This window comes from Python bivittatus, unplaced genomic scaffold (assembly GCF_059951505.1).
Source record: "Python bivittatus isolate LINGU-HERP-01145 unplaced genomic scaffold, Pbiv_v1 ctg000030_np1212, whole genome shotgun sequence".
NCBI classification, from domain to species: Eukaryota; Metazoa; Chordata; class Lepidosauria; order Squamata; family Pythonidae; genus Python; species Python bivittatus.
In genome coordinates this window covers 4,150,812-4,171,972 of record NW_028277031.1, presented here as the reverse complement: position 1 = coordinate 4,171,972, position 21,161 = coordinate 4,150,812, and the positions used below count along the sequence as shown (strand labels likewise).

The 21,161-nt window shown below is 47.9% G+C and overlaps 2 protein-coding genes across 2 annotated transcripts; one reads left to right on the top strand and one right to left on the bottom strand.

The window, feature by feature from the left end:
- Nucleotides 1-4,558: 4,558 nt before the first annotated feature.
- Nucleotides 4,559-7,015, bottom strand: TMEM186 (transmembrane protein 186). Its single transcript, XM_088152904.1, has 2 exons — nucleotides 6,687-7,015; nucleotides 4,559-5,550 (listed from the first exon to the last, which is right to left on the bottom strand). The coding sequence occupies exon 2, from the start codon at nucleotides 5,548-5,550 to the stop codon at nucleotides 4,831-4,833; it is 720 nt and encodes a 239-aa protein (XP_088009030.1). The 5' UTR covers nucleotides 6,687-7,015; the 3' UTR covers nucleotides 4,559-4,830.
- Nucleotides 7,016-7,380: 365 nt separating this feature from the next.
- Nucleotides 7,381-19,711, top strand: PMM2 (phosphomannomutase 2). The gene is made up of 8 exons (XM_088152893.1): nucleotides 7,381-7,546; nucleotides 9,340-9,451; nucleotides 11,119-11,195; nucleotides 12,905-12,996; nucleotides 13,724-13,823; nucleotides 15,590-15,665; nucleotides 17,646-17,761; nucleotides 18,475-19,711. The coding sequence occupies exons 1-8, from the start codon at nucleotides 7,472-7,474 to the stop codon at nucleotides 18,577-18,579; spliced, it is 753 nt and encodes a 250-aa protein (XP_088009019.1). The 5' UTR covers nucleotides 7,381-7,471; the 3' UTR covers nucleotides 18,580-19,711.
- Nucleotides 19,712-21,161: the final 1,450 nt, after the last annotated feature.

Sequence of the window (21,161 nt, the reverse complement as noted above, 5' to 3'; positions counted from 1 at the left end):
GATTCTGTGACTGATCAATCTCATCCCTGGAGCTCAGATTGCTGCAAAATATCACCTGATGTCAAATGCAGAGTTGGCCAGCCTAAAATAATTCATCAGTGAAAAGTTATAGAAAAGCTTTGTTTACTTGGCCTTACCCACGAGTGAAAAGAAGGGTCCTTACATGTTGGGCATGATCACTTGCTCCTGAGCTATGTAGCTAATAGGAATCACTACCCTCTTCCTCTCTGCCAATGATTCCTGTGATGAAATCCATGTATCTGATGTTCTGTGGATTGGTGAACACTCCATCAGTCTTTGTGTTCTTTATGAATTGTATTTTTCATGGTTTCTGAACAATGCTTTGTCTGTGTACTTGGATGATTTGCTCCTTTATTCTCATTTGCTCATTTGTTCTTAGATGATTTGCTCATTTATTCTAATTCTACTCTTGATTATTGATTACGTGCCATCAAGTCAGTGTCAGCTCTTAGCGACCACACAGATAGATTTTCTCCATGATGATCTGTCCCTAACCTGGTCTTTCAGGTCTTCCAGCGTTGCACCCATCACCACTGAAACTGAGTCCATCCCCCTTGCTGGTGATCATCCTCTTCTTCTCTTTCCTTCCACCCTTCCCAGCATTAGAGCCTTCTCTAGAGAGTTGGGTCTTGGCATAATGTGTCTGAAGTAGGATAAATCAAGCCTGGTCATTTGTGCCTCGAGTGACAATTCTGGATCAATTTGTTTGATGATCCATTGGTTTGTTTTCTTGGCTGTCCACGGTCTTCTCAGGAGCCTTCTCCACCACCAAAGTTCAAAGATATCAATATTCTTCCTATCCTACTTCTTCAACTTTCACTTCCACAGAGTGTCCCAGGGAATCCCATGGCTTGTATGATTCTGATCTTTGTAAATATAGACCACGTCACAGCATCTGAATATTGTTTCCAATATTCAGTACACTTTCTGGGCTTTGCCAACCTTTACCATACTTTGGTTCCTAATGTTGCTCCCCTAACCTAAATGTGATACTCAGGAACCCTTTCTTCTGCTCCAACAGACATTCATTTCTCAGCCATCCTTCATCCTCCAGGTCCCCCCTATCCCTTTGCTCTACAGGGTGATACTTCTGATTTTGTCGTGAGAATTGAACTTTGGCAACCCAATGACACCCTTCCGAATATTTTCTGGCTGCTCAATGCTTCAGCCTCTTTGGCCCAGCAACAGCTTCTGCAAATCTGTCGAGGTCATCTTCCTTACTTGTACTCAGATGATGTCATTTGTCCAGACACACTTCAGGAAAAAATGACTTATGCGTGATTTCAGGGTCAGTCAGAGAATCAAGGCTTTACTATAAATTAGCAAGTCCTAGGGAAGAAGAGAGATGACAATGTATACATGCGTCAAAGTAATAAAAAGTTGAATCCTTCAAACCCCGATAGCAGTCATTGCTTTTCTTTCTATTCAACCGTTCCTGGCTATAAATTGCAACTTCTTTAAAAGAGGGGCTTCTTGAGGGGTGGGGAAGGGGCAGAATATTGATGCAATTGATGCTTCAAGCATTTCTTGCAAACGTTGTATTTTGATCAAATCCCCAATCCTGGGAACCTAAACTTTTGCCACAAATATTCTGGTTTTAACTATTATAAAATACCTCCTGGCTATTAGAGACTTCTGCAAGATCCAGTACGTTCGTCAAAATGATTAAAACAGCATAGCAACACAAGTTCCACCACCCCTTTTTTATGGGCCTGTGACCCCAAGACACGCAGAAGGGATGAAGCTTGAGTTGCGACAACACACCTTTTCACAACCCTGCCCCCCCCATAGATGCATTTTATACAGCTTGTTATTTTCCCCCCTTTTAAGTAATTTTGATGGAACCCATATTAATAAGAACTTAAGGTGGCACAAGTGGGCATAGTTCTAGATACATCCATCCATCCATCCATACATGTCTGGACACAACTAATGGGGGTGGGGGTGGGAGGAAGACCATGGTGAGGGCCACACCATGGTAGATGGTTTAACATAGGCAAGAAGGTGACAACAACACTCACCTTTAAAAACAATTAATAATTTTGTTTACAGCCTTGGTTAACTATGCCAAATGTATGTATAACTGTGTGATTTCAGCTGCCAGGTCGAATAGATCAGTGAAACATCTTTCTTGTGTTAACTGGTTTTCTTAAAATAATAAACAAAAAAGGATATTTATAACTGAATTTCTCGAGCTGCAAAGCAGTTTCTTTAACGCGCCAGGGTACATGGCTGAGGTCGCACACCTACAAAGCCATCACAGTCTGGTTTAGAGTTAGGAGGTGGTGTGATCCCGGCCATCATGACTCCTGAATCATGGTTTGGAACATCACGAGATGGGAAACCCAGCAATCGTGGCTATTCAAGGCTTGGTGTTGGGATAAGCTTTCAAGGGCCGTGGGGGCGTCCTTGTGTGGTATCCTTCTGAGGGGGGCAAAATGTATAGGATATTTGTGAGCAGTATAAAGGCTCTCGCTCTTTTCTTGGCAGCGACAGAAATCCTTGGTTCCTTGATTCCAAGACTGTTTTGACTTTTTTCAATCTCGCCTTTGCTGTGGAAAACTCAGAAGGAGCACAACCCCAAGGAGAAATAATAATTTATTCAGCCATCCTTTACAAGAAAGAGGAGCCCCGAACGATGGAAAAGCAGAAATATTTATGGAAGTGGAGGGCTACAGGATGAGAAATCCAAGGACCTGATTGGTTGGAAAATGGGGGGGGGGGGAAGCTAGGTGGGTCCTTGGCTTTGGGGCTGGGGGGCTGCTTCTGTTAGGCAAAACGCAGCAGCGGTGCAAGAAAAGCCTCTGGGGAAGGGGCTGGAGGGTTGAGACAATCGGGGGGGTGTCCTGGAGTACACGGTACTCAGTTCCCAATGAAAGCAATTCCCATTGGATTCATCACCCCAGTGTATCGATCGTCCTCATTTAGGGACCGCAATTGGGTCTGGCAACCTGGTCATTAAGCAAAGCGGTTGCTAAGTGAAACATCACACGATCGCAACTGTGCTTATGATTTTACATAGGACAACGGGCACTGACTGTAATGATGAACACACAACTGAGAGACGTGAAGGTTGTAAATGCAAGGATTGGTTGCAGAGTTACTTTTTCATCACCGTCATAACTGCGAATGCTCACTAAATGAGGCAGTCGCTAAGCAAGGGCTACCTGTAATGTGATGAACTAACCCCGGGGTGCTGGGGTTCAAACTTCCACATCTGCTATGGATTTCCTGGAGATCAGATACATATTGCTGTTGTTCAGGGATGCGCTGCTTTTATTTCAAGCTATTTTTTTCACTTTTAAGAGTTTTCAGTTAAGGTGGGAAGAATTTGAGCAATCCCTAACTGGAAACAGAGATACTTGGCCAGGAAAATTCTGGGAGTTGAAGTCCCACACATCTTCAAGCTGCCAAGGTTGAGAAACACGGATCTAGGCCAACCTTTTGCAACGTGTCCAGATTCTTCTTCAAACCGCCAGAGGTGGAGAACCCACAACTGTTCCGCTGTTGGACAGATCTTACCATCAGAAAGCTTTTCCTTAAACAAAAGTAGGGAGCTGCAGGTTACACCAGTCATTTCTGGCCCTAGTTTCATGGCCTGACCATGTTCCCTTTACCTCCCTGCACACAGCTATCATGGATTCCCTAAGTCTCCTTTTCACCAGACGGAACACCCCGACTTCCTCCAGCCTGTCAAGTCCCTGTATCCCCATCGTTGTCCTCCTCTGGTCCTCCCCTATCCTGTCAATCTCCTCCAAAGAACAACAGTTTTGCTGCAAAAGCTGGCCCGTAGTCCAGATGTTAAACATAAATTGTAAAAATTTACCTTCCACGTGCGTCCATTTTTCAGGGGTGTGCAACTTTTGGGGGTTCGGAGAAGCACAGAGTCTTTGAATAGCAACCCCAACCCGCATTCCGAAAGACAAGGCACAGCCTAAACTCAAAACCCTTGTGAACCACAAAACAATACAATTTGACAGCAGCCAGTTTTGGAAGGCCTCCAGCTGCAGGAAGACCAGTGGCTCAGAGCGTGGCTGGTCATCAGCTCCTGAGAAGCCACCACGTGCAGTTTCCCTGCAGGCTGAATCTGGTCCCTCAATTCCAGCAGCCCTGTGCAGAATTCCTCTTTTTCCCACCACTGCCTCTTTCCCCGGGGTTCATCTTCATCTCTGTTGACGCTTTCCTGAAGTTGCAGTTATTACCCTTTCACTCTTGGCCAACGCTGCTCCCCTGAGGGAGGAGAGCAGGGGAAATGCAGCCGCGGCTAAAAGGAAAATCAGGACGCTACAAAGACAAGCAAGCATCGGAAGATGCTAAGGAACATTATTTAGAGCAGACTCCCCGGCCCGGTTTGGTTCAGGACAGCAATGCCCAGAGTCCTTGCAACGGGTCAGGAGGAGGCTAAAGGTGCCTTTAGATGATGTCCCACTTTCCTGCATCGTCTCTTTCATTTATCCTGCAAAACGTGAGGTGCAGCATATTGATGGACTCTGGAAAGTGGTTTTTATTTTATTTTATTTTATTTTATTTTATTTTATTTTATTTTATTTTATTTTATTTTATTTTATTTTGAGAAAGAGACTACAGAAGGTAAAGAGCAACCTTGTTCAGGAAGTTTTTTTTTTTAAAAAAGCCTTTCACAAGAACTAATTTTTTTTTTATTCATCTTCTTTCTCTGTCTTTGAGAAATAATGTCTGCTATAAAAGACAGTTGGAGAAACCTCCTATTTCAGTGAACCAGGTCATGATCCCCCCATGCAAAATGTTCTGGATGTTAAGGTTTTCTCTTTCTCTCTCTGACACACGCACTTAGGAAAAATACCCAAACACTTTGGCAAAGCCTTCCTGATCCACAATCTGACCCAAGTGAAGTGAAAAATACAAGTTCTCTTTCTGGTCATACTGCCTGAACTTCAGGAGGAATCTGTTCTTGCCTTCGTCCGCATTTCCTAGGGTCATGACAGATTCAACCGGACAGCAGAAATTTCTCCTCTTCCCCCAAAACGTCAAGTGCGAAACTTTTAAAAGAGTGCCGTTCTCATTCAGGTACATGAAGCCGATGATCCGTTGCAGAAAGAAGCTGATTGCGTACAAGACGACTACGGAGAAGCAGAGCACGCCTGTCGCGTAAAGACCGTGAGTCAGAGTAACCTGGTTTAGCTGGTAGAAATACCAGACCGAAGGGAGGATCACAAGAGCGATGCCCGACTGCAGTACCTTCAGCCTCGACAAGAATCTCAAGAACGTGATGCCGGAGAATTGGTAAATCAAGGTAAATTTCTCTGAGCTTTCGAAGCTGGGTTGCGGCCCCGGATCACGCTGAGAAAAGGCCGCCCCGCCCAGCCAACGGGGCTGCCCCAGGCGAAGGCCGGGCGCCTGGCCAGCTCCCCGCTGCAGCACGGCCGGACTTCCAAAGGAACGGAGCACGCGGTGGTCCCCTTTCCACAGCTGCGGAGCAAGGCTGTTTTGAAGACCTCTGGGCCCGAAGAGGACCAAGCGCCAACGGGCGCAAGCCGCGAGGACCTTCATCTGGAACGAAACAGATGGGTGTCCGTCAGGTTGTGAAGGGGAGGCCTCCGGATCTAACCGCGGAGAACTTCTCACAGCAATTCGGAAAGCAGACCGTTTGCGTCCAGGCTCGTAAATAAGAAAAACCGATGCTTCAGTTTAATTAAAGGGCAGGATGTCACGTTGGAGGTTATGGCACTCTATTCTGCTTTTTCCCCACGTAGCTACCGGGATTCCCCCATGCCTAGCTTCTGTCCTCGTGACAACCGTGTGAGGTAGGCCAGGCTGACAAATGGGCAGCGACTCCCCGGTCACCCGCTGCCGGAGATAAGAAACGGCCTTCTGCGTGAAATGCCTCGGCAGTATTATGGGTTTTCCGTGCTTCCTGCCTTCCAGACCCAAAGCAGAGCCTCAGGCCTCCACTAGAAGGCTGGTCTTCTCTAATGTGTTGGACTACAACCTCCATCATCCCCCAGGACTACAGGAGGTGCCATTCGAACCACCTCTCAGCAGGAGGCAGCAATGCCCCCCCCTCTGGAAACCAAGCAAGGTCAAACCCAGTTAGGGCTTGGATGGGAGACCACCAGGCGCTCCCAGCTCCGCAAAATCCAGAAACATTTCGGAGGGAAGCCGAGGCCCGCCGCAGCTGTTCTGCTGACAAGAAAGCCGTTTCGGGGCGAGAGTGGCTGGTTCAGCCCGGGCAGCACCAGCTGGCCAGGCCGAGTGAGCCGTGGACAGGAGACCACAAAGAAATGCCGGGCTGTCAGCTGGGCCAGGCCGGCGGCAGCAGCCAACCGTTTCCAAGCATCTGCCAAGGAAAACCACCCGCGGGCCTTGCAATCCAGTGCCCGACGCAGCGCGATTTAACAGGAAAAGCCCGCGCCACGATAAAAAGGGGCAAAGACGGCCCCAGGTCCCGGTGGCCTCCTCTCCGCGCAGGCCGGACCCAGCCCTGCTCAGATCAGCCAAGACGCCCGAAGGGCTCGCTGGGTGGTCTCCACTCCGCACGGAGCCCACCGCAGGAGGCGGCGGCTCGCTTGGCGCCGCCAACCCGCCCCAGGGCTGCACGGGGCAGCGCGGGCGCGCGCCGACAATGGCCCCCGGGAGGGGATGATGGGCCCTGCAGTCCGAGGCGCCCAGCAGGCAACCTCCCTTACCGCAGAGGCTCCGAGGGGCGCGGCGGCAGCGCCGGGCGGCTCGCGCAGACGCCGAGGCGGGGCGGGGCGGCGCGACGCCTGCTGGGAGTTGTAGTGCGCGCGGGGAGGGGTGACGTCACTCGCGGCCGGCGGGCGGGGAGCTCCGGCGCTGCCAGGCCTCGCGCGGCCACGAGGTGGCAGCAGAGGCGCCCGAGAGGGGCGCCCGGGATTTTCCGCCCCCTTGTGGCGGTCGGGAGCGCTGCAGGCTCTGGTCGTCCTCTGAGACAGGTCTCCTCCACCTTGGCCACTGTAAGACGGGTGGACTTCAGCTCCCAGAATTCCCCAGCCACCACGCGCCCCTTGGAGCTAAACCAGGGTTTCTCAATCCCAGCCACTGGGAGATGGGTGGACTTCAACTCCCAGAATGCACGGAGGCTGGGGAGTTCTGGGAGCCGACGCCCCCCCCTCTTGAAGCTGCAGAGGAGGGAGAGGCCCTGCCCCAACCGGGCTTAACGAATCCCCGCGAGCCGCGTGTCTTCCCCCGCCACCCCCGCCCCGCATTGGACGGCAGCCGAATGGGAACCGAAAGCGCCGAGCGCCGCCCGTCCTTCCGCCTCTACTCCCTCTCCAAAGCCTCCGCGGGGCACGTGGCGGAGGGGGCGCATGCGTAGACGTCGCCTGCCCGGAGGCACGCTGGGAGCTGTAGTCCTCGCTGGGTGCATCCAGTCGGGAGGCGCCGCGGCGCTGAGCGCAGACGAGGAAGCGGCTCGGGCAGGCGGGCAGGTGGCGGGCGGCGGGCGGCGGCCATGGAGGGCGACGGCGGCGGCGGCTCGGCGCTGTGCCTCTTCGACGTGGACGGCACCCTGACCGCGCCTCGGCAGGTGGGGCTTGGGGGGCGTCGGTCACGAGGGCGCCCCTGAGCATGTGCAGAGTGCTTTGAGCCCGGGAGCAGCCTGCGGGGGAAGAGGGCGGTGCATTGAGTTCCTCGCCTAAAAACTGCTGCAAGGAAGCGATGCGGCTGTCTTTCTCGTTGGGGGGATAATTGGGGGGGGTGATGATGATGATGATGGTGGTGGCGGTGACGACTCTCTGAGGAATAGCTGAAGCCCATCCGTTGGCCAGGCTTGCAGTGGAGCCCCCCCGTCGTATCTCCTGCCCGGCTTTGATCCTTTTGCTCCGGTGCTGCCGGCGCGCTCTTGGTCGCGGGAAGCGAGGAAACGGGGCGGGGACGGGCCGGCCGGCCGCCCGGTTCCTGGGTCAATTCTGGGGGCTCCTTGTGGGGGCGATTTGCCCAAACGGGTCTGAGCTCGTGGGACTCGGTCGTGAGGAACCCGTCGATTCTTGGCGCTTCGGCTCTTGGGGGGCTTCCGATTCCTCGCTCCCCAGCCGCTAATTATTTTTGTAATAACTCTTACTGAAAGTTTTAACAGCAGGAATAAGGACTAATGCAAACTAAAATGGAACAGAGAAACCGAAAAGGAAAAAGAAAGAAAAGAAAAAGCTAAAAGTGCACTAAGGAAAGAAAAAGTAGAAGAAAAGAGGAAAAAGAGAGAGAGATAAAGAAAGATATAAAGAAGGGGCTTCAATATTCTTGACACAGTTATAAGTGCAACTATATTTTAGCCTCTCTCTAAAGTTACATCATGACTGTCTTCTTTCTATAATCTGTCCCGTCTAATCATCAAAGCCATAAATCAGAAGTTCATCTTTTTTTCATTTGTATGCAGAAAGTCCGCAAGGACAATGATGAGAGTGTAAGAAGAATGTAATCGTGATAAATGCAACTGTTTGTATTTCAAGGCCGCTACTTCCTGGTCGGATGAGCTGGACATTTTATTTCCTTGTAGCAATGGCAGAAAGCGGCTTTGGTGATGAAGCCATTTCTCCATTTGATTTCTTCATTTGCAGTCGATAATGGCCGTAATCAAGATTTGATTGATTGATTCACTTGCAATATATAAATACGCTGGCCTACCTTACAGGCCTGTTGCAAAAATTAGCGGAGCAAGGTGTGCGAAGTAAAGTTCTTCAGATTAAAGCCGGTTTTACTACACTTGGTAAACTGCTTTGCACAGTAAGTGCATGATGATCATGATGATGATCATGATGATGATGCCACCTTCACGCTTAATATGCTCTATTAATAATAATAATAACAAAAATAAATTGGCACTCACCGAATCAAAAGAACACAATCTCCCTTTAGGGCTGCTTCAAACGTTGCGGCTGAATTGCAATTTTTACTATGAGGGGGGAAATGTATAAAAACGTAATGCTGTTATTTGTATTGAAGTGGTTAACTTTGAATTCAATTCAAAAGTCAATCGTATATGTCATTTTGCTCTGCCATTCGATCATGCCCCTCTAAGGTCAGTTGTATTTTAATGTTTCAAAGTAGAAATCTGGTTCTTTGAACCCCTTAAAAACCAGAGCAATCTAGAAAAGAGAGTTTGAAAATTGGGCTTAAGTTGCTCGCGCGTTCAAGCCCTTTGGGTCGCCTCATGGCCTCCCCTCCTACCCCACAGGACCGTTGTAAGAACAAGAGGGAAAGGAGTCCACATTCCTAGTGGTGTGGAAATAATAATAAAAGGGAGCAAGGGAGCAAGGGCGTGTTGCTGGATTCCCTGTCTGATCTGATAGCAGACACTGATTTCTCTTTTCTCGCCCGATCTAGAAAATCACGTCCGAGATGGCAGAGTTTCTGCAGGCTTTGCGGCAGAAGGTGAAAGTCGGCGTCGTGGGGGGCTCGGACTTCGAAAAGATTCAAGAACAGCTGGGGGCGGACGGTAAGAAGGCAGGGTGAGGCGTGGGAAGCCGAGCCAGGCGTGGCAAAGGAGGGTGGCGTGTGCCGCCATCGTGGGTTGGGCAACTGTCCTCGCCTTCCTTATCAAACTCGCTTCGGCGGTCAGCTTGCTCAAATATAATCCACGCTTGTCAGCTGAGCATACCGAGAACGTGCCATGTGGCAAAGGGCAGCCATTTTCAGTCTCTTCGTGAGCGAGCTGCCTTAAATTGGATTAAAAGCCCACTCCTGTTTTCAGGTTGGAGAAAACATGTGGCTTGAAATCAGGGAGGCAAATCTCTCGCAGCTCTTCAGCCCGGTGGCTCGTTGGCTTCTGTGAATTTAGAGAGAATATCTTTCTGAGAAATAAGCCTTGGGGGGGAACAGCAAAGCTGCTGATTAGATGAACGGTTTGCCTTTGTGTTTCACCCCCAAGCCACTCGTTTGGGATCCTTATTATTATTTAACGGCAACTTTATGATTACGGTTTGCAACCAGCCAGGAGAAAAATCACAGCATCCGTGCAGAACCGAGTCCAAAAGAAGAATTTAATTCGAAGAATAAGGAGTGGTTTGAACGTTTCATGCCGAAAAGTCTTTTAAAAAGTCGCTTTCAGCTTTACCGAAAGAAGAGCAAACATATATCCAATAAAATGCAACTCATAAAGAGCATTGGCCAAAAAAAAAAAACAACAACAACAGAGAATCCATTATTCCAGTATAGAAATGGCACTTAAAATCAAGCTGTAGAAATACCTGGCAGACCTAATGCCAAAAACGTATCACGTTAGACACCAGGTGTGTTTTGGGGGGGGGGGGTTGCCATAAGGACACCCATTCAAGAAGGTCCCCTCCCCCAGCTCCCTTCATGGAGAGGATTATTACATTCATTAGAGATTTGCAGTCCTTTAGATTTGAAGATTCTTTCGATCACTTTTTGGCGTTCTGAGGTGCAAACTCCTTCAAACAGCTGTCCCTTTTACCAGAATTGGCAGTATCGTCCGAGGAAGAGAGATATTTGATTTAAGGGTCTGCTGGCAGGTGCTTTGGGCTCCCAAGCACCTTTTTTGCCTTCCGATCTGCTGCTGCCTTTAGACCTGCAGTCTTTATCTCCCCCGCCCCGTCCCCTTTCCTCCGGAAGCACCAGGTGGCCTTCTGAGATCTCCTCCTCCCTTGCAATTATCTTCACAGCAACCCTTTGAGGTAGGTCGCCCGAGAGAGACAGACCAGCTCAGAGTTGGTTTGAACCTGGAGACAAACTGGTTCCAAATAGCCAGCTTTGTTTTCAAAGATGTCTTTGGCCTGTTTGGGGCCGAGGGTGTTCTTGTGCAGTACGCAAACGTGATGTTGGAAACCGTCACTTTGGTTTGTAACAAACCAGTTCCCTGTGTCGTTTTTTGTCATCTAAAAATCTTAATAGAGGAGGAGAGATTGGCAGTTATTCATGGGCATGTTTTCTGCACGATGTAGTGTAAATTGACTGTAATCAGTTTAACCAATTGCTTTGAGGTTGCTGGGCAGAGTTTTTTTTAATCTGTCAGGGCATCATGAGTTCAGAGGAGGGAAGAGGAAAGAAGACTTTTCTGTTAATTTCATGGAAATTTCCCCTGAACTGAATAATACAAATTAAAGTTTCTTTGTTTTGTTTTTTTCTTCCTTTTTTGGAGGTTAGTGGTTGGAAAATATGACTATGTTTTCCCAGAGAATGGTCTGGTGTCCTACAAAGATGGAAAACTTCTTAGCAAACAGGTAGGTTTGTGAATTAGGATCTGGTGACTGTTTGAGGGGCTGGTTTCAAATAATGCAGTGTTTTATTCTGCCTTGGTGGCCAGTAGACCATCGGGTAGGGCATCAGGCTTATAAATAGGGTAATGTTGCAAACTTACTGTGTAACGTCTGATATTTTGGGATTAATGCAGGATTAGACATTACAATGTGATTGAGACCCGTAATAGAATTCACTGAGCCTGGAAATGGGAGGGTCCATTTGCAATATATGACAGGACCAGAAAACAGCTGCTGTTTGAATCCGGCTTCAAACCTGAAGCATTTTGACTGGAATGTCAAGTGTCAGTCTGCCTGTGCTCGCCAAAATTCAAATTCTGCATTTTCCCGAGGAACCTGTCTTTCGGCAACGGGGCTGGCAATGTGAAGGGTTGTACCAGGTATCCTTCATGGAGGGGACGGTTCTCAAAGGATGATTTGGCATCAGACGAGCAATCCTTTCCATTCAGTGTGACAGAACAAATCAGTGCCAATTGAATCCCCAAAATAATTTTTCAGTCTTTGGGAACGTTCCACGCAATCCCATTTTGCCAGGCCAGGAATTTTGTGGGCAACAAAGAACAGAAAATAAATTACAGTGATGTGGGGTGCAGTGAAAAGAAAAGGAAGGGAGCTCCAATGAACATTTGACCCTATCATTTCTCACCATGTTTAACGAGTCCTTGTATTTGTTGGAAAAATACATGGAATTCAAATGGAGAACACTGGGTTGTGATATAATATGTGATGGATATAATGTTTGAGTACGCCGTATCATGGTAAGAGAGAGCTTTTCTGTCACGAGGATAAATATAATAAAATAAATATAAATGTATTGTAAATATAAATAGATAAATATAAGATAAATCTCTGAAATCAAAGAGTGAGGGGATTCTAAAAGTGTAAAGAGTGAAGAAAAGTTATGTGCAAAACTTTCTGGGAACAAAATGTTCTGGAAATTACATTTCTTCTTCTCTGGACCCTGCTGATCTGGCAGTTTTCTGGTGGTTTCCCTGAAATTAATCTTCCAGATTGGTGCAGTAGGGAGAGAAATGGAGTGTTTCATTTTCAGGGATTGTAGGCTTAGCCCGCCCCTAGGAAAGAAGGTTGCCTTCATTTCTTCAGCTACAGAGAATTGTGCGAAGAGCGTAAAATGCTTTGAGATTGAAACACTCTAGAAAAGTATTTCTCAGCCTTGGCAACTGAAGAAGATCCATTCAGTTTTCCAAGAGACTCTGGTCCTCCATCCTGCTGCCGCCATCTTTTCCTCTCCAAAAAACTGTCTGTGGCCTTTTTGACCATGCTTGGTCCTTTGTGGGCTTCACAGGGGAGGGAGGGGGGTCCTTGGGTTGCCCCTTATGTTCATTTAAGATAATCTAATTTATGATCATTGGCCATGGGTCAAGGCACGTTGCCTTCAGTGGCCCACCAATTTGGTTGCCTGTTTGGCTGTGGTGAGAGGCGAGGTGGACCTGTGGTCAAATCAGGGCTGCTGAAAACGCGTTAAAATCACCATGGGGGGACCCTGCCCCATCCAGTCCCTGCGTGGTCAGTAAGAATCTCCCTGATTCCAGAAGAAACAATCCTCCAAGCTTTGGGAAGTAGGACCAATGTTGCGCTGTGTTTTTATTCCTCGAGGGTTGCTCCTTGGGGTTGGGGACTCTGGTCTGATTCTTCTTTGTGTCTTCTGGCAGAGCATTCAGGACCACCTGGGCGAAGAGGTGCTCCAGGATTTGATCAACTATTGCCTGAGTTACATTGCAAAAATTAAGCTGCCCAGGAAAAGGTACGTACAATTGTGCTTTCCTGTAGGCAGCCCGTCCTTGAAGAAGAGGCGTGGTAACCCTTCGGATTAGCATTTCCTGAGAACTCTGCAATATCAAGCCAGAGTGTTTTGAATCCAGCACTCTGGGAAAAGCCACACCATGAAGGTTGGAGATGTAGAAGTCCACGCATGGAGGAACAGGCTCAATGCGTCAGATTGGATAAATACCTTGCTGTTGTTCTGCAGTGAGTCAGGCAAAAAATGTGCTCCTTGACAAAATATTTATCCAATCTGACTCACTGAGCCTGTTCCTCCATGCGGAATAAACACGTCAATCTGGACACATGTAAAAAATTCCCTGCATAGACTAAACTAGCATCTCAAGGAGAGAACCCTGCCAAGTATCTCTTGTCTGCTAGTTTTCAACCACTTGTACGGAGGAAATGCAACCCCGCTCTACAACAATGAGAACACCTACTTTACGACTCCTTTTTGCGTAGTGTGGCTCTTAGACGTTATAATTTGTGCTAGAAACACTCCTCAAAGGGGTAATTTCCCTTGGCAAGAAGGTGTGCCATTGCTCTGGTTGAGTGCAGCCTTAAACCTTCCAACTAGAGAAGGATTTTCTTAACCAAGTTCAGAAACATGTTGATTCCCAGGGGAGGGTCATTTGTCTCTGCTGTCCCCTCCCCCAGCAGACTTGGTTTATTCCCCTTTCCAATGATATATGTGATTATTTCTTTTTCAGGGGCACTTTCATTGAATTCCGAAACGGGATGCTGAACGTTTCCCCCGTTGGCAGAAGCTGTAGCCAAGAGGAGCGGATGGAGTTTTTTGAACTCGATAAGGCAGGTGACTGGGTCGTGTCTTATGGTTCAGGTTCCTCCTTAGGGATCTGGGGTTTGTCAGGGGTCAGCTGGTCAGCCTGTAGAGGAGGTAGGAACCGAGCCAGGCTTAGGCTGGATGGACCTTCACTTAACCATGGTTAAGCAATTTGGGGACACCTGGGTATTTTTAAGGGGTGTGATGGGTGCCCTAAGCAAGTTATTTCACCACTCCAGCATCCGGCCAAACTCCCAGAAATTGACTTGACTTTTCTGGGAACTGCAAATAGACTGGGGGGCTCAAGGGGTTTCTGGGCCATCTGCTTTACTACCATTTCTGAAGCCAATCTGTGGGGCACAGACATGGAATTGTGGGGTTACAGTGCAAACGGGTATGCCCAGAAGTAGACTCCCTTGAATTCGGGGGAGATACCCCTAAGTAACTACATACACACTAGCTACCTGGTTAGCTGCTTTGATGATCCAGGGCAAAACTGTCAGTCCTACCAGTTAGACCAGACCAGGAAATCGATTCCACCGGAAGGCTAAAACTATATTTATGGAGACCGGCTGTAAGAACAAAATCTTGCCAGTCTGCTTGTACTGCCTCCTCCTCCCTATACTTGAGCGAATCAAGGAGGTGTCTGTCTGAGCCACCTTTGAATGTTATCTCCTTGTTCTGACTTAAAAAAGTGTTTCAGCCCCCTTTGCTTAAGTAATGATTCTTGCCTGTTTCCATCAAGATCATCTTCTTTACTCTCCACAATGATATAGGAAGTTATCTTGGTGTAAATCTATTCTGTGATTGGGGCAGCAAGCAAACATTGTGAACATCTGTCTGTGACACTGAAGCGGTTAAGAGCTGGTGCTGTCTTTAAGGACACGTGATGCACGTCATGGCTTTGCTTTCTGCAGTATGACCTTATCGTAGTGAGAACAACCTTAAATGCAAACTCTCCTATTAGTAGCTACGTGGCTCTCCATCCCTTGCAACAGGCTAGACTTGAGCAATGGATAGGCACCCCAGAATCCAGGGTCTTCTGACTAGGAATGTTAGTGTAGGAGGAAAACTCTTCTGAAAGAATTCCAGCAACTTTTGTGTTTCAAATCAGTCTATTGAATCAAGTTTATCTTAACTTTTTTTTCCTCATAACTTTTGTGTTTCAAATCAGTATACTGAATCTGCAGTTAGGCAGCCTAGACGTTTGACAAATTAATCATAATAAATGTTTGAGGGCCTCTTTCCTACGCAGCTCCCCACACCTTTTTCTGGTGGGGCAGGAGACCCGGTTTCCATCAGTCCCTTGTTTTGGAACAGCCATGTCTGCTCCTACCTTGTTTCTCTCTGCCTGTAAGAGAGCTCTCATATCCTAAAGCTTTTGTGGGCTAGAAGCATGACATCTGTCACTTTTTCAATGTAACCTCTTGCTGATGGAAATCCTGGGAAATGGATTAACACCTTCAGAGGGAAGACCCTTTGAGTGGACTTTCCAAAGGAAGGGGGCGTTACAGGGGGTTAGTTTGTAGACCACGTCCTGAGACACTGAGGAGCTTCACAGATGGCTTCCTCTCTCTGAGAAGACGTGGGGCACAATTTTGGTGGCCCGGCCTCCACGCAAGGCCGTGGTGCAGCTCATCCCCCAGGATCCGAGGCAACCAAGTAGGGTTTTATGGCAGACGCGCCGCAGCAGAGGATCTCTGCTGGCAGGAGGAAGCCAGAAGGATGCTGGGGAAAATCCATCTCCTTCCCTAAACTGATACACCTTTTTTGCTTGTATTTCTCTGAACAGCGGGAGCACATCCGAGAGAGATTTGTAGCCGATTTACGCCGTGACTTTGCAGGAAAAGGCCTCACGTTTTCCATAGGTACCACTTTTTAAGAACAGAAATAGAAAATGGCGTTCAGAAAGTATCTTAATTGTCTGCATCTCCTGAAAGTCACATTAACAGAGGGCCCTCTTCTCTTCCCCCGTGCTAGCCTAGCGGCGGCCCGTTTCCTGGGGAAGAAGCCCCACTGGGGTCCAAGGATTTCCCAGGCAGCATGAGGAGAGGAACAGCCCCAGTCTGCAAAGCGTTTGCTCTTTTTCTCCAATTTGCTCTTTTCCAGGGGCGCCCAGAATCCTGATGGGAATTAAAACCCCTTTCAGGTGGGGGGGCACCAAGTTGGAGAAAACTAGGCTGATTTGGCAATACAGGCAGTCCTTGAGTTATGATAGCAATTGGGACCAGAATTTCTGTTACTAAGTGATGTGGTTATAAAGCACATCACATGACTGTATTGCTTAGCAACAGTAGTCCTGGCAGTCCTCCTTGCCGTTGTTAAGCAAGGATCACGGGCCATTAAGCGAGGACCTCTTCGCAACTACCTGCTGGCTTCCAACAACCAAAGTCAGTGGAGAAGCTGGCAGGAAGTTGCAAGTCCTAGGTGGCTTGCAAGCAGGCCAGCAGGCAGGTAAGTGGCTACTGCCGGGTGTGCAAGTGGCCAGGGAGGCATGGCGTGAGTCCCATGAGGCTCAGGGAGGGAGTGCAGGTGCGGGAGACTTACCTGAGCAACTTGCGACCTTCCCTGCTGGCCTCCCCTTTGACTTTGCTTGTGGGAAGCCGGCCGAGGTTGCAAATGATGATCGCATGACGCAGGATGCTGCAACCGGCCGTGAACACAAGCTAGTTGCCAAGCGCCCAAATTTTATTCATGTGACCATGGGGGCACTGCAAGGGCCAGAACTTTGAGGACTGGTCATAAGTCCCTTTGTTCAGCGTCGTAACTTTGAACAGTTGTTGAACAAGTGGTTGGTAAGCAAGGACTACTTGTAGCAGCCAAAACACACAGCAGAAATGTCCGTTGTGATTGTCAGATATAGAGACAAGGGGAATGCAACTGAGATGCTGAGTTTTGGATGCAACAAACATTTGCTGTGGATTTTCAGATTAATGCTGAGATCCTTGAGGGGATGGGACAGCTCAAGAGTTGTAGTAGTAGTAGTACCGATGATGAAGATGATGATGCCACCCGATCTGCCCAAGAATTGCAGTCTTAGCCTGCAATTCCATAGCAATGAATAATAATAATAATTATTATTATTATTATTACTATTATTATTATTGTCCTTTAACAATGTGTAGAACAAAACAGAACAGCACAGTGTCAACAATCCAATCAATTTAGCTCAGAAACCACTCAACAAATACTGACATTAAAACACTACTTTTAAAACACCGTCCTAGGATAGGACGGGGTCTCGGTACATCCATAATAATTTACAAGCTCACAGCTGGTGGCATTTCCCCCTTGGAGGTCACAGACCAAACTCCGGTTTCAAGGGAGGAAGTCTGACATCTCACACAAACACCGCTGCCAGCCTTCAAGGTGGGCTCTTTCAGGGCTCAAAAGTAAAAGGGTGGAGAGGAAACACGCCATCATTTGTCAGGTTTACTGTGAGGAGCAGTGGATCTCCAGAATCCCCAACTCTTCGGGATGAGAGACGTGTACCCAGATATAACCTACAGCAGCTTCATAGCTGGCCAGAGATGTTGTCCCACCTGAGGGTTTCTTCTTGGATTTCTGGGAATCACTGGATTTCTAGAAATTGGGCTGCATTCCCCATCAAAGGTAGCATTGCCCTGTTGGAGGGACATCTGGATCAGGAGATGTCACTATCTAGGGCCAGAACTGAACTCTCTCTTGGCCTCTGAGCAAGGCAGTGTTCACTCTGGTTCTGGATTCTGTGTCTCCCCTGCATTCTGAGTCTTTGGATTTTTACTCCATCCAAAGCCACCCTTGCTCGAATCAGCTCCATCGCTTCTGTCGCTCAGCTCACCGTCCTCACCCCTCTTTTATCTCTCCAGGAGGGCAGATCAGTTTTGATGTATTCCCCAACGGTTGGGACAAGCGGTACTGTTTAGGAATTGTTTCTCAGGACAACTTCGAAAAGATCTACTTCTTTGGAGATAAGACCATGCCGGTGAGTATGAGACCAGAACAGGCTGGTCAGGTCCAAATACTGCTTCGAGACAAGGTGACCCAGTGGAATTGCAACAGGGATTCTCCCTAAAAATACCAGTGTAAAGATCATGGTGGTGCTCAACTTGTGGTGGTACCATAACATGTCCTTGCACTGTTCTTTGGCAACAGCATTGGATACATTTCTTCCTGGATGTTTTTCAGTTTCCAAATCTACCCTCCAGACCTGAGATCTCCTGCTGGCTTCCTATCCAAGTGCTAACCATCCCGACCCTATCTGGCTTTCCAAGATCAGCCATAAATGTACCCCTCTCTTTTTTTTTGCAAACAGATAACAAATCGTGGCAGTTGAGCAAAGTGGCAAAGGGATGGCTTCATTATTTCATTGCAACTTTTGAAATAATGAAAAGAAACCTGGTGGGTTTTTTGTGAATAAACTCATCTTTTGTGAGTAGTTTCCTCTGGGTTTGGGGAAAAGAGGCCGTTTTGAATCCCACACATGAAGGGAGAAAGTTTCTCTTCTGTAGAATTCTTTCTTCTGGAACATAGTTGCCAAAAATCAGGACAGAATTTTGAGCAGAAATACTAATGTTGACCTAATTGTTCAATGACAGCAAAGAAGTGCATTTTCCGAGCAAAGTGGGCCTAACAGACTTTTCTTCTTCTTTTTTTCCCTTGGAATCCATTTCCTCAATTGTTTGGTCTCGTTTGCAGGGTGGGAACGACTATGAAATTTACACGGACCCCAGAACCCTCGGCCACAGCGTCTCTTCGCCCGAGCAGACGAGAGAAATTTGCGAAGCCTTATTTCTTAAATAGATGATGGACGTCCTTTGCACTGAAGGAAAGCAAGCCAGGTTCAGGACCAATATTTGAAAACTGTCGGAGGAAAGGTTGGGGTAGAGTCAGCACTGCGCGGGAGGAGTCCCAGCTATCCTGCCCAGTTGGCTGTTCTGAGTTCACACATTGCACTAAGCTATGGTTTCTTCCCCTCCATTTGAGGAAGGAACAGTTGGGTTTGCACTACACAATGAGCCCTAAACCAGGGGTCACCAACCATCATCGCACAGCTCGCTTCCCCAGGATAACACAGCAGGTTTGATGGCTTGGCGCAGTTTGTGGACCAGATCTGTCTTGAGAAGGAAGCGGCCATTTTCCAAGTGGAAAGCAGAGGGGTGGGGGGTGGGGGTCTCAAGTATGGAGTCACCCAGACTCCTAACCTCTGGTGGGAGGCCTTGCACCGGTAGTCTGGCTTCGGGGACGAGTCCTCGCAGTGGAGACATTTTCTCAGCGTGGAAGCAACGGCAGGGTTCGATTTGTCTCCGAAGGCCGGTTTCTGATGCACCTCAGAATGCCCCTCGTCCCCAAGCAATTTGTGGGAACAGCTCACGAGACGTGCACGGCTTCACGTGTGCCGAGGCCTCCCAGAAGCCATCTGTGGGGTAAGAAATACTCCACTGGCCATAAATAGGTAATCCACCCTCTTATGTTTTTCTAGCTGCTGAGTAGCTCTCAAACACTACTGTTGGGTCACGGTTCAGTCTTTCCGCAACGGAAATGTCCAGTGACATTTGGGTGCCTTCTGACCCCATTCTCCCTCCCTCCATTCTCCCTCCGCCCCTACAACCTGGTCCTTCCCCACACTGTGTGCAGAGCCATTTTTGGGAAGGTAGTCCAAAACATCTGGAGAACGTTCAGAGAGGTCCTTTCTTTTCCCTGAATCCACCCTTGTTCTGAACGCTTCGTCACTCTGGGGCAGCATTTGGTGGTTCCTTTTATGTTTGGAATTTAATGGACTGGAGAAAGAGTGGAAGAGACCACAGTGCCTCCCGCGGGCATTTTAAAGTCTAAAAAGATGGGTCAACTTGCTCGATCTGCCGTTAGATTTCTGGAAACTAAACATACAGTAAACATCAATCTGGATCATCTCTCATTAAAATCTCTCTGAATAGTCTGCTTTTTCTGTCCAGTGTTTGGCCTCCGCAGGGCTTCTCTTCCCTGAAACCAGAAACAGCCGCTGGACTGGAGCCATCACGAGCCTCAAATGCTCTTCATCCTGGCTTGTAGCGACTTCAAAAACAGGCGTTATTCTGCCTCCTGCGACATTTGAAGTCCACCTTTGAATGAAGTTGGAAGGAGGGTGGAACTTACACAAAGCTAGTTTTAAAATGAAGACTCCGCTTAATTAAAGCTAGCCAGCCCCTCCAAAGAAGAAGAATCAAATTCACCGCTTTCAAAACACAGTTTCTGAATAAACCACAGCAAGTTGGGTTTGTTCCCTTATCGGAAGCAAACCAGTTTTTGGTGTGGGGTTCAAACTTTTGTGCAGAGGTAGTATCCAATTGTGTCCTGCCTTTCCTACATAGCTCTCCCTCCTTCAAAGCCACAAAGCTTTGTGCATGAAGCAAAACACAATTTTTTGAAAATATGTCGGACCCGAGTTTCAAATCCTACATGCCAGTTGAAACCATTATTTTGCACCACTGCGCTGTCACCATTTTCATATTTCTAGGCAGTCTCTACGTCTTTGTACGTTAACATAAACATGATGTTTTTAAGAACGACTGCACACATCCAGGTTTGATCGATTTAAAGTTGTGGTTCTAGGTTTCTAACGTCTGGCGCCACATTTATGCCCGGGGAAGCGCATACAGGAAACAAGATTTTCTATAATCACAGCCCTGTAATTAAAGATACAGGAATGCCTGGTGAACTTACAGCGTGCAAAATTCAGCCCCTTGAAATATTCAGATGTAGGAGAAGCCATGTTAGCAGCCAAAAATCAGGAGTGTCTTACCACCTTAGACCAGTGTTTCTCAACCTCGGCAACTTTAAGATGGGTGGACTTCAACTCCCAGAATTCCCCAGCCAGCATGGCTGGCTGGGGAATTCTGGGAGTTGAAGTCCACCCATCTTAAAGTCGCCGAGGTTGAGAAACACTGCCTTAGACTAACACATTTTATTAAAAAGCAAACGTGTTTGTGAACAGCAGCATGTTGGAGCTTTTTAAAATATGCAGATATCGGTGAAATGGAAGAGGATGTTTCCGATCTTCGGGACCCTTTGCAGGCCATTCCCTGCTGACATCTCAAAAACCAAGTAGTGGACGTTGGAGGGCAGGTGGGGTGGGCTTCAGCATCGTTCCCCTCTCAAGCAGAGGGTAATTAATCACCATTATTAATTAGGCAAAGAAGAGGAAGGTGGCGAGCATGTCTAATTTGATGCCCCCCGAATTCAGGAAGATGGACAAAGTTCAACGAACACATTTTGGCATCGCGTGGAGAGAGGTGGGAAGTTGTGAACTCCCACCACTCTTTCCTGAAGCCCGCCGGCGAGCCTGCCAAGTAAGACTTCCTGCCGAGTAAGGCAGGGGAAAGGCAAAAAATGAATAAAGTGAGATG

Bases quoted from the DNA above. Each gene is read 5' to 3' on its own strand.
- TMEM186 (XM_088152904.1), bottom strand. From the start codon at position 5,550: ATGAAGGTCCTCGCGGCTTGCGCCCGTTGGCGCTTGGTCCTCTTCGGG.
- PMM2 (XM_088152893.1), top strand. From the start codon at position 7,472: ATGGAGGGCGACGGCGGCGGCGGCTCGGCGCTGTGCCTCTTCGACGTG. The intron at 12,997-13,723 runs GTACGTACAATT...TTTCTTTTTCAG, and splicing joins ATTAAGCTGCCCAGGAAAAG to GGGCACTTTCATTGAATTCC. The intron at 13,824-15,589 runs GCAGGTGACTGG...TTCTCTGAACAG, and splicing joins AGTTTTTTGAACTCGATAAG to CGGGAGCACATCCGAGAGAG.